The 14,863-nt window shown below is 40.7% G+C and overlaps 1 protein-coding gene across 2 annotated transcripts in view; it reads right to left on the bottom strand.

Annotated features, from left to right (window-relative positions):
- LOC120931542 (sodium/nucleoside cotransporter 2-like) overlaps nucleotides 1–14,314 on the bottom strand; it is a 58,916-nt gene extending 44,602 nt beyond the window's left edge. For both annotated transcript variants that reach the window (XM_040343095.1, XM_040343096.1), the window contains exons 1-2: nucleotides 14,067–14,314; nucleotides 4,687–4,739 (exon numbers count right to left, since the gene is read on the bottom strand). In XM_040343095.1, coding sequence (XP_040199029.1) covers nucleotides 4,687–4,737 — 51 coding nt within the window. In that variant the 5' untranslated portion in view covers nucleotides 4,738–4,739; nucleotides 14,067–14,314. The remainder of the gene's footprint in view (nucleotides 1–4,686; nucleotides 4,740–14,066) is intronic.
- Between the last annotated feature and the right edge of the window lie 549 nt (nucleotides 14,315–14,863).

Here is a 14,863-nt window from a genome sequence, read left to right as displayed (position 1 = left end):
TTTCCGTTCAGTTTCTGGTGCAGAAACTGAACGGAAACTGACTGCATGGTGTGAACTAGAGCCTTTGGAATACATGGAAAACACTGTGCATGCATTTTGTGCAGAAAAAAATCACACGGAACTGAACGGAACTGCATCTGGTGTGAACTGGCCCTTAAGTTTAGAGATGTTTTTCTTACTGGTTCACCTATAGTTACTTTGGGCCTAATCCACAAAAAACGTGCGTAACTTAACTTTTGACATTTAAGTTACACCGCCGCAAAATCTCTACCTAAGTGCCCGATCCACAAAGCACTTACCTAGAAATTTTGAGCTGTGTAACTTAAATCCATCCGGCGCAAGGCGTTCCTAATCTAATGGGGCGAGTCCCATTTAAATTAGGCGCGCTCCCATGCTGGACGTACTGCGCATGCTCCCGACGTTATTTTCCCGACGTGCTTTGCGCGGTTTTACGTTACGCCGAGTTTTGTGAATCGCGCTGGGTAAAAAAAGTTGCGTCGGGAAAAAATTTTTTTTAAAAAGAAATTTGACAGCATCGCGGGAAAGAAGGGTCTACTTTTACATGGTGTACTAACTTTACACTTTGTAAAAGCAGCCCTAATTTTACGACGGCAAACTAATACTTACGGAGAAAAAACGAAGCGTAAAAGCTTTGTGGATCTCCGTAAGTGCTAATTTGCATACCCGATGCTGGATTTCGCCGAGAAATACCCCCAGCGGCGGCTGCGGTACTGCATCCTAAGATCCAACAGTGTAAGTCCCTTACACATGTTGGATCTTCTGCCTATCTATGAGAAACTGATTCTGTGGATCAGTTCCATAGATAGAAACAGGGATACGACGGCGTATCAGTAGATACGCCGGCGTATCCCTTTTGTGGATCAGGCCCTAAGGCTCCATTCACACTTAAGTGGCCCTACCATGTTGTGTTTTTGGCACCTCATTTTTTTAGTGCATTTTTGGAGTTTCGACATCCATTTGAGTAGGCCTCCATGATCTCCAAAAACTCACTAAAGATGCTCAAATTTTGGAACTGAGCCAAGCACCTTTGTGTCACACAATTTTGCACGTTTTTCGTGCATGTGCTGAAACATAAGCAGAAGCGTTAATTTCTGTTTGTATTTCTGCTATGCCTAGGTGTGAACAGGGACTAAATTATATACCATCTTCTAGCTTTGATAATCTTGCCTTTTAAATGTACAATTACTATAAACTGGTTATTGAAAAATCTGGTTTCGTTACAGAAGAGAACACAGAAAATATTTTTATTTAACACCTGTGGATATAACCAAATGGTCTAGTCTTAGCAACTCATAGAAAGTCATAAAACAAATACAATGCAAAGGCTTAAAATGTCTGTTTACCTATAGCGCTATTAATTCTTAGATCATCAAAAATATCAGACTAATTGTTATGAGCTTGTCCCATGAAAATACAATCAGCATTTGTTATTTAAAGTAGAACTATAGGCAAAACTTTAGTTTTTTGTATAGAGTGTGGTGGGTTATAACCCTGGTGAGATTTTTTTGTCATTTGTATCCGACTGGGGAGATTTTTCTACACTTCCTGTCCCATAGCCAAAACAGGAAGTAAGAGGAAATCTGTGACAATTATGGGAATCACTTGGGGCCCCCCAGGTCACCAGAACTAATGTCCCCATTGGAAGATTTCCCATCTATTACTTTTCTGGGGATTTTCTTTCACTTTCAGTGATAATGGTAAACAAGGTGAATTTCCTTAACTGGTACAAAACCACCCTATAGGATTTTTACTGATACAGGGTGGTACCTGTGCACCGAATTACGTATATATACACAAGATCTAGTAAAATACACAGTTGGCTATTCTGTTCTCTTTCTGGCTATTAAGTGATGGTTTGGAGCATTTTATGTGAGGACTAAAGTGTTGAATAATGCCCATGTACTTTAAATGGTTCCCTTTAAGTTCCCACATAAGCCTTTTATCTATTTTTTACTCAAACGCCCAATGTCCAGTGTAGGTAAAAGTTAGGCTTTTACTGCTGTGTGTGTCTTTTGCAGGGGAGCTTCACCCTCTCTGTCTGTCTGGATGACCATTGACAATGGGGCTGTAAGTCAGAGAAAATCCACATTTTTTAGTTGTCTCTGGAACATGAAATGGGGAAAGTCTTCTCCATTTGATCCATCAACAACCTTCTAAGAATGTCTGTAGAGGTTCTCATTATCCAGCCATGGTATAGCTTGTAGTAGCAAGTTATATTTAAAGTGGTTGTAAAGCCTAAACAATTTTTACCTTGATGCATTCCTTGCATTAGCCTAATTTGTATTTATGTGTCAGCATCCCCCCTAACCCCCCCCCCTTTTACTTACATGAGCCTCATTCGATCCTGTACTGTGCACGTCTGTAGCTCTTCTCTCCCCTCACTTCTGGTCTGTCTGGCTTTGCAGGTGTACTGGGAGCCATTGGCGAGGGACGGGGGATGAGGCCGGGTCCCGCTGTCTGTGTCAATAGACGCAGCAGCGGGGCCCAGGTGCGAGCATGCACAAGTGCCCCCATAGGCAGTGGCTTCCCATTGGGGAACTGGACTGAGGGGAGGGACCAGGAACACCGGTGGGGACCTGGAAAGAGGAGGCTCGTGCAAGTAAGTATAGACATGTTTGTTATGTAACCACTTCAGCCCCGGAAGATTTGGCTGCTCAATGACCAGGCCGTTTTTTGCGATACAGCACTGTGTCGCTTTAACTGACAATTGCGCGGTCGTGCGACGCTGTACCCAAACAAAATTGACGTCCTTTTAGACCTTTCATTTGGTGATATTTGATCATCTCTGCATTTTTTTTTGTGCTATAAACAAAAAAAGAGCAACAATTTTGAAAAGAACACAATATTTTGTACTTTTTGCTATAATAAATAGCCCCAATTTTTTTTTTTTTTTAAAGCCAATTTTTTCCTCAGTTTAGGCCGATGTGTATTATTCTACATATTTTTAGTAATAAAAATGGCAAAAAGCGTATATTGATTGGTTTGCGCAAAAGTTATAGCATTTACAATACAGGGGATAGATTTATGGAATTTGTATTATTAGTTTTTTTTTTAATTAGTTTTTTTTTATTAGTAATGGCAGTTATCTATACCATATTGGACACATTTGACACATTTTTGGGAACATTGACAATTATACAGCAATCAGTGCTATAAAAAACGCACTGATTACTGTGTAAATGTCACTGGCAGGGAAGGGGTTGACAATAGAAGTTAACTGTGTTCCCTAGTGTGTGTTCTAACTGTAGGGGGGGCTGACTGTAGGAGATGACAGGTCGTGGTTCCTAGCTCATAGGAACTCACGATCTCTCTCTCCTCTCCTTTACAGAACTTGGATGTGAGTGTTTACACACTCACATCCCTGTTCTTCCTATCGTGACCGAGATCGCGCATGGTTGTCGGTCATCGCAACCACCGGCCATGAGCATCAGCACCCCCGCTGTGCCTGCTATCCCGCTTAAAGGAGCTGAAGTAAAGCTACAACAGGTCGCAGGGGTTTCATGCCTACCTGCCGCAGTATAATGACGGCGGCTGGTTGGCAAGCGGTTAGGAAAAAAAAGATTTACTTTACAATCACTTTCATATTAGATAAGCTGTGAAACCTTTTCAGCATTACAGAACTGATCCAGTTAAATTTGACTAACTACTACTAGCTTTCTAAAGCTGGCCATACACAGAGAACATTTTGGCCGGTTCATCAGGCCCTGTGGGTTCCCCCCCGCTCAGCATCCCTCAATTGAAAAACTGAAGGAGCCAGGTGAAAAATTATCAGTGGAAAAGAGCCTGCATCCAATCAAAAGCATGCACTGTTCAGATATTTTTGCAAAGTTTAGGAAGTAAAGGAATGGCTAAATACATTGGCCAATTTTTTAGTTAACAATCAGGTTCTACAGTATATTTGTCATGCTAGAAGTAGCCTATAGAAAAAAAAGAAATTGGTTAATTGTCATCATCATCTCCATTAATGTGAGGTATCTGGCAAACAGGTTAACAGTGAATAAGGTGGAAAACTGATTGAGTGTGACTATACCGCATCAAATCTTGTAAATTCCAGAATTGGGGTGAACTTGCATGTACTTATTATATATGTCTATATATATATCTAATAGAACTTTCATTGCAGCAACTAATAAGAATTCACTCGACTGAAATCAGGTCAGTTCAAGATGGATCCTTATAGATTCCTATGATTTTTTTTTTGTCGTTTTTCAGAACCTGAAAAATTATGTGAAGCCCACACACGATCATTTTAAATGACGTTTTTGAAAAACAACGTTTTTTTCATGCTGAAAAATGATCGTGTGTACACGGCATAAGATGGATTCCTATGGGCAACTGCACTTAGCACTAAATAATATGAATTATTGTTAAATAATTACTATTTAAATACAGTGATAAAATGCATTTTTCTCATGGGTCATGTCACGATGTGGATAGAAACATTTGTGTAACGTGATTGACTAATACAGAAAGAGTTGCCTAAAACCATTTAAAAAATGTAACCTGACTAGAAGAAATTGTACAGGTGTATCTTTATTAATTACATATTCCTTCTAGGAAGCTTTTTTTTACCATATTATATACCCTTTGAAGAAAATTTGTTGTAATTTCATTGTATTGCAAAACATGAACATAAGCCTATATATATAATGTGCATTACCTTACCTCTGCATTAAAAGCATCGTTTTGAATCCCTTGTTTTTCTGACATTTCCATCTCTGTTCAGGATATAAAGTATGATTTAATGACTGCAACATTCCTATTGGTTACATAAAAAAATTCTGTGTGGATTTTACAAAATAAAGAATAACAGTGTAACAATGAAAAACAATTAAACAAGATTTGAAATGTGCTACCTACGAGACTTTACTATTACACCCCATTCACACAGGGGGGCTTAGCTCCTTGTCCCGTGCAAGGCCCCCTTTACCCGGCACGGGGATGCACAGTTCTTGCATGCATCCCTATGCCAGCGATCCATTGTTTTCTATCGGGACACGCAACTGCACAGTCACAGCTCCTGTGTCCCAATATGACATGTGGGTGCACGCAGGTGTGGGGCTCTGAACCAGGGTTGCCAACTTTCAGTAAATTTACTAACAGTTTGTAAAATCTGTACTTTTTGCATCTGTCCTTGAATTTCCATTACGGACATGTAGGCTGCATGTCCGTAACTGACATTTATGGACAGATGCAACGATTATGGATTTTACAAACTGTTTGTAAATTTACTGAAAGTTGGCAACCCTGCTCTGAACTCACCCTGTGTGCAAACATGCAATAATGTAGCGAAAATGAGCAGTGCATATTCATAGCAAAAAGGTGATTATGAAAGCTATAAGAGACTGACAAGAAATATTCTCTTTCAAAACAGAGGAGTACATTCAAGAACTAAATAACTTTATTGCGTTTAGCCAACAAAGACATGTTATGGTCATGCCAAGTCATGGACAGATGACAAGATTTCACAATAGCATAAAACTACACACTGCTATTCTGCTTCCAGCAAGCTATTAAAGAGATCTTCCAGATCACTAAGGTCCAATGCACAGTAATCATCACTAACCTCCTGAGTACAGGGACCCTCACTGATAACGACCCATTCTGAAACAGAAATGGAAGTGTACTGCTTTAAGAAGCAAGAAGCCATTAAAGCACAAACTGCCCAAGCTTGTGCATAGCCAGAAGCAACTTAGGTGTGTGGCTCCTGCAAAAGCCCTTTGCAGGAGCCACTGGTGATGATGATAAGTTCTCTGTTTTGCTCAGTCCTCACTGACACACCTGTGTAACCTAAGCATTAGTATGCTACCACTCTATGACAGTACACAGAAAGTAGGCAAAGAAACTGGTAGTAGGTTAAATTAATGTATTAAAGCAATGCAGTTAAACAATGCATAAATCAAGGGGGGGGGGGTCCCTGTGACCTAATACAAAGACACAGTGGGAGAGATCACTGTATCAACATTGCTTGTGTTGATGCAATGACCTGTTAGTTTTTCGTTCAACCCGACAGACTGACAGTGTGTACCCAACTCAAAGGGGTTGTAAAGGAAAAAAAATGTTTTCCCTAAATAGCTTCCTTTATCTTAGTGTAGTCCTCCTTCACTTACCTCATCATTCGATTTTGCTTTTAAATGTCCTTATTTCTTCTGAGAAATGCTCACTTCCTGTTCTTCTGTCTGTAACTCACCACCGTAATGCGAGGCTTTCTTCCTGGTGTGGAGAAAGCCTCCTGAGGGGGGCGGGGGCAAGCAGGCAAGTCAGGACACTCTCTACTTTGCAGAGAAAGGAGCTGTGTGTTAGTGGGCATCCTGACACTCCTGCTCACCCCCTCCCCTCAAGAGGCTTTCTCCACACCAGGAAGAAAGCCTCACATTACGGTGGTGAGTTACAGACAGAAGAACAAGAAGTGAGCATTTCTCAGAGAAATATGGACATTTAAAAGCAAAATCGAAGGATGAGGTAAGTGAAGGAGGACTACACTAAGGTAAAGGAAGCTATTTAGGGAAAAAAAAAATTCCTTTACAACCCCTTTAAGTTGGGTACACACTGTCAGTCTGTCGGGTTGAATGAAAAACACAAGCAATGTTGATGCAGTGATCTCTCCCACTGTGTCTTTGTATTAGGTCACAGGGACCCTTCCCCCCTGCCAGAATACACTGATCAGCGCTTACAGATATTGGTTGCAAGCGCTGATTGTATGTTGGTTTTCCAGCTTGTCCCTTCGACAAAAGCTGGACATTAGACCGACATCTGTTGGGTGGACAGATGTACACATTGACCAAAAGTCAGCCAGTTCCTGCTGAACTGGCCAATTTCCGGCTAGTATGTAGCCAGCTTTATTCAAAAGATTACAGGACTTTCTGAAATTATCCAAAAAAGACAATCAAAAATTCCATGGAATAATTGATTTTCCTCTTGACCTTGAAATCGCAGAGGAAAGCCCACATCTACCAGACCCTAGCTACTTAGACACTGTGCACAGTGTTAACCTGGTTGTAGCTAGTATCCACGAAAAATGGGCATCAGAGGATTTCAAGTACAAGGAGGTACAATGTCAAGTGTCCTTCTTACCCTTTTCACTTTTTCTTAAAGTTCATCAAAGTCTTAGCCAGAGCAAGAAAGATCCAAGCTTCTCAATAATTGAACAGGCCTAGCCACCAACTAGAATAGGAGAAAACCTAACCAATATTTACTCAGACTCTTGTCACCATTAGAAAGACAGGGCCTATAACCACTATCAGCAGCAACAGCGAAACAAGGAAAAACACTGTGCATAGTGTTAACCTGGTTGTAGCTCGTATCAGTAAAAAATGGGCAACAGAGGATTCCAAGTATAAGGAGCAGCAATGTCAATTGTCCTTCTTACCCTTTTCACTTTTCCTTAACATTCATCAAATGCTTATCCAGAGCAAGAAAGATCCAAGCTTCTGAATAATTGAACAGTCCTAGCCCCCAACTATAATAGGAGAAAACCTGACCAATATTAACTCAGACTCTTGTCTCCGTTAGAAAGACAGGGCCTATACCCACTATCAGCAGCAACAAGCCAGAGCAAGAAAGATCCAAGATTCTCAATAATATCTAAGCAAGGGTAGAGTGGGGGTTGTTTGTCATGTCTTCCATGTTCCCCTCCTCGATGGGCACCAAGCAAGGGTCACATGAGAGGCCTACCCCAGGGTGGGTTATTCTGAACTACTCTAGGCACCTTGTACAGGATCACTTTACTACACATAGCGTACCTTTGCTTTCTGCTGTCTTCATCAATGCCCTAAGACAAGGCTGAGGCTGCCATGGGTGAATTCTCAACCTTAAGGCAGGCCTCCACTCTAATGCCGTGTACACATGATCAGTTTTTCCTATGAAAAAAGTCTGTTTGGAAAAAAACGATCGTGTGTGGGCCCCATCTGACTTTTTTCATCGGTGTAAAAAAATAGAACATGTTTTAAATTTTTCCGATAGGAAATTCCGATTGTCTGTGTGGAACTCCATCGGAGAAAAATCCATGCATGCTCAGAATCAAGTTGACGTATGCTCGGAAGCATTGAACTTCATTTTACTCGGCTCATCGTAGTGTTTAACGTTACCTTGTTTTGGACGGTCGTAATTTAGTCTGATAGTGTGTAGGCAATACTGATGAAAGTCAGCTTCATCGGAATTCCGATGAAAAATTCCATCGGAAATTCGATCGTGTGTACACGGCATTAGATATGAACGTACACCATGTACACCCGCACCATAACTGTTCTCCAGTTAACTCTTGGGTCCCTGTGACAATGTACACCTTTTCTGTAATTTGCATTTAGGAGGGAGACAAAATAAAATGTGTAGCACCAAAAATAAAAATTTAAAAAGTGTTTAAATTAAATAAGTCAATACAAAATGTTTATAAATGTCCCAATAAACACTGTTCACAGTGAATCAGAACATGAACATTTAAGAAACAATCCACCGCCTTTAAATGTGTATATTACTCTTTTAAGGTGCTCAAAGAACCATCCATCTTCTCCTTGTGAAATCAACACTCACCAGAATAAATGGCTGTCATCACAACAGCAGAATCGCCTGTGACACATGTCAAATCTCCTTGAAGTGCGTGCATTGATCCCCAATGCGCTGTATTTAATGGCACCTTCAGATGGACTCGAACTAGGGTAAATAAAGCTCACCAGGAGCCAAAGATAATTCCAAAATAATTCACTATTTTATTAAAATATTGTTTAAAATACATAGGTGCAAAATCAAACAAAATAACTCATATTAGAAGCTGCTGCTGACCCAAGATTGTGACGTCAGTACCAGAAACTTTGCCTGATGCCTTTCGTAAAATTGGACTTTATCAAGGGGTCACACTGAACCAATGTCCACATCCACTTGTCCAGCATTTTCAACTACTTATCCCCAGTAGCAGAGTGGGGCCCCCAACATGCACTCTGCACGGGCTCCACATGTGTACTTAACTCTTGAATGTCTGTACTTCTGTACAGAATTGGAACCTCTGTGGTGCAAATCCGCTCCCTTTGTCCTGGGAGACAGACTGCTGGTGGAAGGAGTGCGGACAACATCTCCCTTGCTGCTAGAGGCCTTTCCACCTATACCGGGTATATGCTACCGACAGACTGCATGCTACACTTCCATTACCCTTGGTAACCACTTATGTCTTCACACTACTTGACTCCACACCAATGTCTTCATAATCCAATGTGTTAAGACCCACCCAGTGAACTATGTGTGTGCCAGTTACTTGCAATACACATCTGTTAGTATCTTCAGACCAGGCAATGACAACATTTCAATATCTTACTTACTTAAAAGTGCAAAAATTAACATTCCACAGTCCCCTACTCCTAACTACAGGCTTGTGCTGCACTGGTATATCTGCAAAGGTGAAGTCCAAGCAATTGAAGTCCTTCAAAGGCACTCTCATGTAAATGCAAGTCACATTTGGATGATGAGAGATGGTCTCCTTCTGCTCCTCACAGGTATCATTCTCTGCCTCTCTCCCTCCCTCACAAGCACTCGCTCTCTCTCTAACTCACTTTCCAGGGGTTCTGTGGATGGACCTCAGACTTCAGCCCCCTCTTATCATCATCCTTATCATTATCCTTTTTCTACTTCCTATCCTTCACTGCTTCTGGTCACCATCCCTTTTATATCACACATGACCAATGGGCCAGGCTCATAGCAGAACCCACCAAAAATACCAAAGAACCGGGAATGGTAATAACTCCTACCCTCCCGCCTGGGACAGCACCTATCTAGCTATTCCAACCTACATTCCTTCCCCCTTAGATTCAAGCCATCTCTGCAGTGCCATAACAGGCCAAGCAACATTTCACATAATGGCAACAGCAATACAATATACTGCATTGAAGAGGCACAACACTATGACAACAATTCGAACATAGAAGTCTGGATTGGACAGAAAGACAGGAACTCCCGAGGTGGGGTGGTGACCTTGGACTCGATGCACCACCAGGCAGCCACCAAGCTTAACTATCTCCATCCAGTCCATGTAGATTTGGCATCCGTTGTTATAGTACTAATAGAGTCGGTGTAACTCTGCCTTCACATATTCATTCTACTTAGAAGAGTTCAGCATGTGCTCGGGGACAAGCATTTTCTCCCACTTGGCTCTGCTGTAAATTTTTGGCCTTTTATCCTCTGATTGCAAAAACGATTGTTTGGGCATATATGGAAAGGTCCTCCGGTATTGGGCATTTACATACTTTTACATGTAGCGTTGTAATTGTGTCAAATGGGTAATCCGTGTCTTATAGTAAAGGGACCCTTGTGGCAAACAGGGGTCAGGTGGCCTTGGAATTTGTATCCCATATGCTCTATAAGGGCTGTAGCAGCAGCCTGAGGTTCCCATGGAAAAGGAGGATGTGGATGAGGGAACTCTTTATCCAGGTCAAAATTCAGTCTCTCTCAAGAAATCCCTCTTGGATGGCTCCGGGAGGGCGTTGACTGATGAGCAGTCTGTGGCTTGTCTTCCCACAGGGGTACAACAGACAGTTCTGGTGGCTACAGGTCCAACAGTGGGTCAAAGCTGTCAGGTCCTTCTTCATAATCACCAGAGTTGACGATGGGCGAAGATGGAAATGGGAACAATTCAAAGGTAGCCTCCAAAGAACAGCTTGATTCAACCTGGGCGGGTGCAGATGTCATGGAAAGTGCTTTGGAGTGGCAGCTCAACCCTGGCTCCCTCAGTGGAGACCTTCTCTGCAGGCTGGTCTGAATGGACTCCTTCTGCTCCTCGTGGGTATCATTCTCAATCTCTCTACCTCACAGACACTCGCTCTCTTTCTAACTCCCTTTCTGGGGGTTCTCTGGATGGAACTTGGACCTCTGCTTCCTCTTATCATCACCCCTATCATTATCCTTCTCTCTTTTTCTTCTCTTTCCTATCCTGCTCTGCCCCCAGCCACCAAATCCTTTTTATATCACACAGGATTGACTGAGCAGAACCTGCCAGAAAAGAAAAAAGGACTGGGAACATCATTATCCCCTACTCTCCCAGCCGGGACAGAACCTACCTACCTATTCTAACCTGCTTACACATTAAACAGTCCTAGCCTCCAACTATAATAAGAGAAAAACTGAGAAATAATTACATAGACTCTAGAAACATTGTCTCCATTAGAAAGACAGGGCCTATACCCACTATCAGCAGCAACAGCAAAACAGGAAAAATTATCCAGACTCCTTACTGTCTCATTCTCTGCATCCACAGCATTGTGCATTCAGGGAAAAGGAGTTTCTAAGGACCTATGCCGTGGTTTCAGATGTTGTGCATCTATAGAGCACTTTTTCAGGGGTTGTAAAGCTATAGTTAAGTGCTCAGAATGTGATGGTGACAGTCACATAGGGGTAGATCCACAAAGAAAGTACGCCGGCGTATCTATTGATACGCCGGCGTAATTTCAAAATTCCCGCGTCGTATCTTTGTTTTGAATCCTCAAAACAAGATACGACAGCATCTGGGTTAGATCCGACAGGCGTACGTCTTCGTACGCCTTCGGATCTTAGATGCAATTTTTTGACGTCCGCTAGGTGGCGTTCCCGTCGTTATCTGCGTCGAGTATGCAAATTAGCTATTTCCGACGATCCACGAACGTACGAGCGGCCGTCGCATTTTTTTACGTTGTTTTCTGTTCGGCTTTTTCCGGCGTATAGTTAAAGCTGCTATCTGGTGGCGTACTCAATGTTAAGTATGGCCGTCATTCCCACGTATAATTTTGAAAATTTGACGTAGTTTGCGTAAGTCGTCCATGAATGGGGCTGGACGCCATTTACGTTCACGTCAAAAACAGTGACGTCATTGCGACGTCATTTGGAGCAATGCACCCTGGGAGTTTTGTTCGGCGCGGGGACGCCCTTCATTTAAATGAAACACGCCCCCTACCCGCCCAATTTGAATTCCGCGCCCTTACGCCGCGAGAGATACACTACGCCGCCGTAACTTACGGCGCAAATTCTTTCAGGATTCAAAGAATAGAAAAGTAAGTTACAGCGGCGTAGCGTATCTCACGCAGATGTATGTGGATCTGCCCCATACTGTGTAACCTATGTCGCTGTCTTCTCCTTGCTTTCCTTACCCGGGAACACCGCCAGAGCAGTGAGAGGTTAGACAGGAGTGCGAAACCTACATAGATTGTTGTTACTTGCCCTTATTTTATTTATTTATTGTAAGTGTGCTATCGTGAGAAACTTTTAATGAATAAATAACTCTAGTACTGGATTATGCTATGTGTATCTTTTATCCATTGCTTGTGACGACCAACATCTAGATGGAAAGTGTGCAGTGAGCTGACAACATATTTTAATTGATAAGCGTATGATCCATCACTATCTGGTAAGTGGATTACCTATAGGGTGTGTGACACAAGTGGTGTGGTGAAGGAGATCGGATCTGCATTCGGATCGTTGTAACGTTTTCCTTTATGATGGACAATTTTACATTCACCCTTTCCTTTAACATGGACTGTCACTAGGGTGCACTATCTAAGTGGACTACGATTCATGTCCTCTTCATAAGCGGACTTTTAAGCAAATTTATTTTTTCAGTTTGTATTAGCACTGCTAATGTTTTAGTAATTATTGCTTTGACATATTTCTTGATTTATCTTGTTTTATTATAGTGGCTGCTTACTCATTTATTGATTTAATAATTTCTCTGTTATCGCTGAGGGAGAGATATTCAAATTTTTTGATATAATGAGAGAAACATGGTTGTTTTTCAATGGTAAAGTTCTTGACTTTAAAAGGCCACCAACCCCAGATAATAGTTTTCATATATAACGTTCATGCATACATTTAAATTGTTTAAGGACAATTAAAAATTGATATTCAAAGTGTCCGCAATAAGCAATATCTAATAAACAGGTGACTAGCTGTCCAGCAATCCCATTAAATAAAACCAACAACTTTCATTCTGTCACTCATCTAACCCTTCAGTAATAGCTTTAGTTGGTACTACAAAACTGAAAATTGCCTACATTCCTTTTAGAACAGTCTTTAACACATAATATATTTATTAAAATATGTTTGTCATAGTGGTATAGTGGAAGCTATTCCTTGTGAGAGTGAAAACAAACCTTAAAAAAGTTCCCTTTTACTCAATCAAGCCACAAGCTCATACATTTGAATTGTTATATATCTTTGTTGTAATGGCAAGGCATAATGCCAAAAGGTAAAGTTTGGTCCCTACTCTTATCTATTTGAGCACCCAAAATTAGATACAGTGTACAATATATTGCAATGAATAACTTGAGAGCAATCTTATGTTAAAGGTACCCCTTTGCCTCCAAATCAATGATATAATTGGCTGCAACTTTTAGAATTTGAATGTGAGGATCTTTGCTACAGTGCCAGATTTGTATATGAAACCTATACGTTTCTTGCCACCTTATATACAGTATCATGTTGACTCTGTCCATATCAGAGATCAATGCAGTGTAAGTATCCCATACATGATCTATATGTAAAATAGCTTTTAATTTGTTATGCAATTTTCTTCTAACATAAGAACACATTCAGATTTCAAACTTAATAGAAAATGTAAAAATTGTGATGTACCGTAACTTGTTGGTGAGTCTAAAGCAACATTTAAAAAACAAATATAATTACAGAAGAAGTAGCATTTCTTTTGACCCTTATGAAGTGTATTTTCAATTGCTAAAGTTAACTTAAAGTAAACCTGTAAAGAGAGAATCATGGTGCCTCCCATTGCTGATCTTGCTAGTTACCTGGCTGCCATACTGACATTCTCTTGCTTCAATATTTTAAATTACTGGCTCAGCAAGCATGCAAACACAATACTTAAATTTGACTTTACTGCTGATCTGTATACTTGTTTCAGGTCAGTAATTCGTAAACTGTAAGAGTTAGTGGTTAGGATAACATCCAGTCAATAATATTTTTTTTTTTTTAGAAAAAAGAGAACAATGGCAGCTTCCCCTTCCTAAAAAAATCGACTATAAGTATAAGTACAGTGTCATTAAAAAGTGTGCTATTTATTCATGATAAAATAAGGACCTTACTTGAATTGCTGTTTATCCGCTTTTGGTTCTCCAAGTTTTAAGAAGTTATGAGGAGTTTTCAGTTGCTCGTATCCTCATTCTTGGAGAATAATATCAGCAGTATAGAATGATCAAATAACGGCAAAGTCCAAAACTACGTCAGCTGATTAGTGATTCCCACTACCATGTAATGGTTTACTGCTTAAAAGTAGATTAACTTATTATAAGTCAGTGATCAGCACACCCACACTTGTGCTGTTACCTGTCCATGGCACTTATATCTTCTAGAAGCTTTCAATCGTTTAAATGTCTATAAATTCTGATGACTACAATGTTTTTTTTTTAATGATCCCCTTGGAATTTAACACATCATGTGTACATTGGACATTATTATATTGTTACTATTTCAGATAAAACCTTCTTGACTATCTTAACCTTTCAATTCCTTGGTATTGTAAAAATGCACACCCCTTGTGATCCTTGAACTTATTTTTTTTACTCAAAGTAATTGCTACCAATAAAATGAAAGATAAAGTTATGTTTAATAACATATGCAAATCATAACTACGCTGCTACCTTCAGCTAAGTGCTGTCACAATTTTCCAGAGATCTGGTGTATCTACTGATTCCCAGTTGGTGCTACAAACAGTAGTACAGGCGGTCTCCGAGTTACAAACATCCGACTTACAAACGACTTCTACTTACAAACAAAGGGAGACAACAGGAAGTGAGAGGAAATCTACCCCTAGGAAGGTGAAATTCACTCCTTAAAGAGTTATTATGGGAAAAAGGTGTCTCCACTGATGCTTTATCACCAA

Source organism: Rana temporaria, chromosome 3, assembly GCF_905171775.1.
Source record: "Rana temporaria chromosome 3, aRanTem1.1, whole genome shotgun sequence".
NCBI lineage: Eukaryota > Metazoa > Chordata > Amphibia > Anura > Ranidae > Rana > Rana temporaria.
The sequence above is the reverse complement of the archived record's forward strand: the minus strand, read 5'-3'. Positions and strand labels throughout refer to the sequence as shown.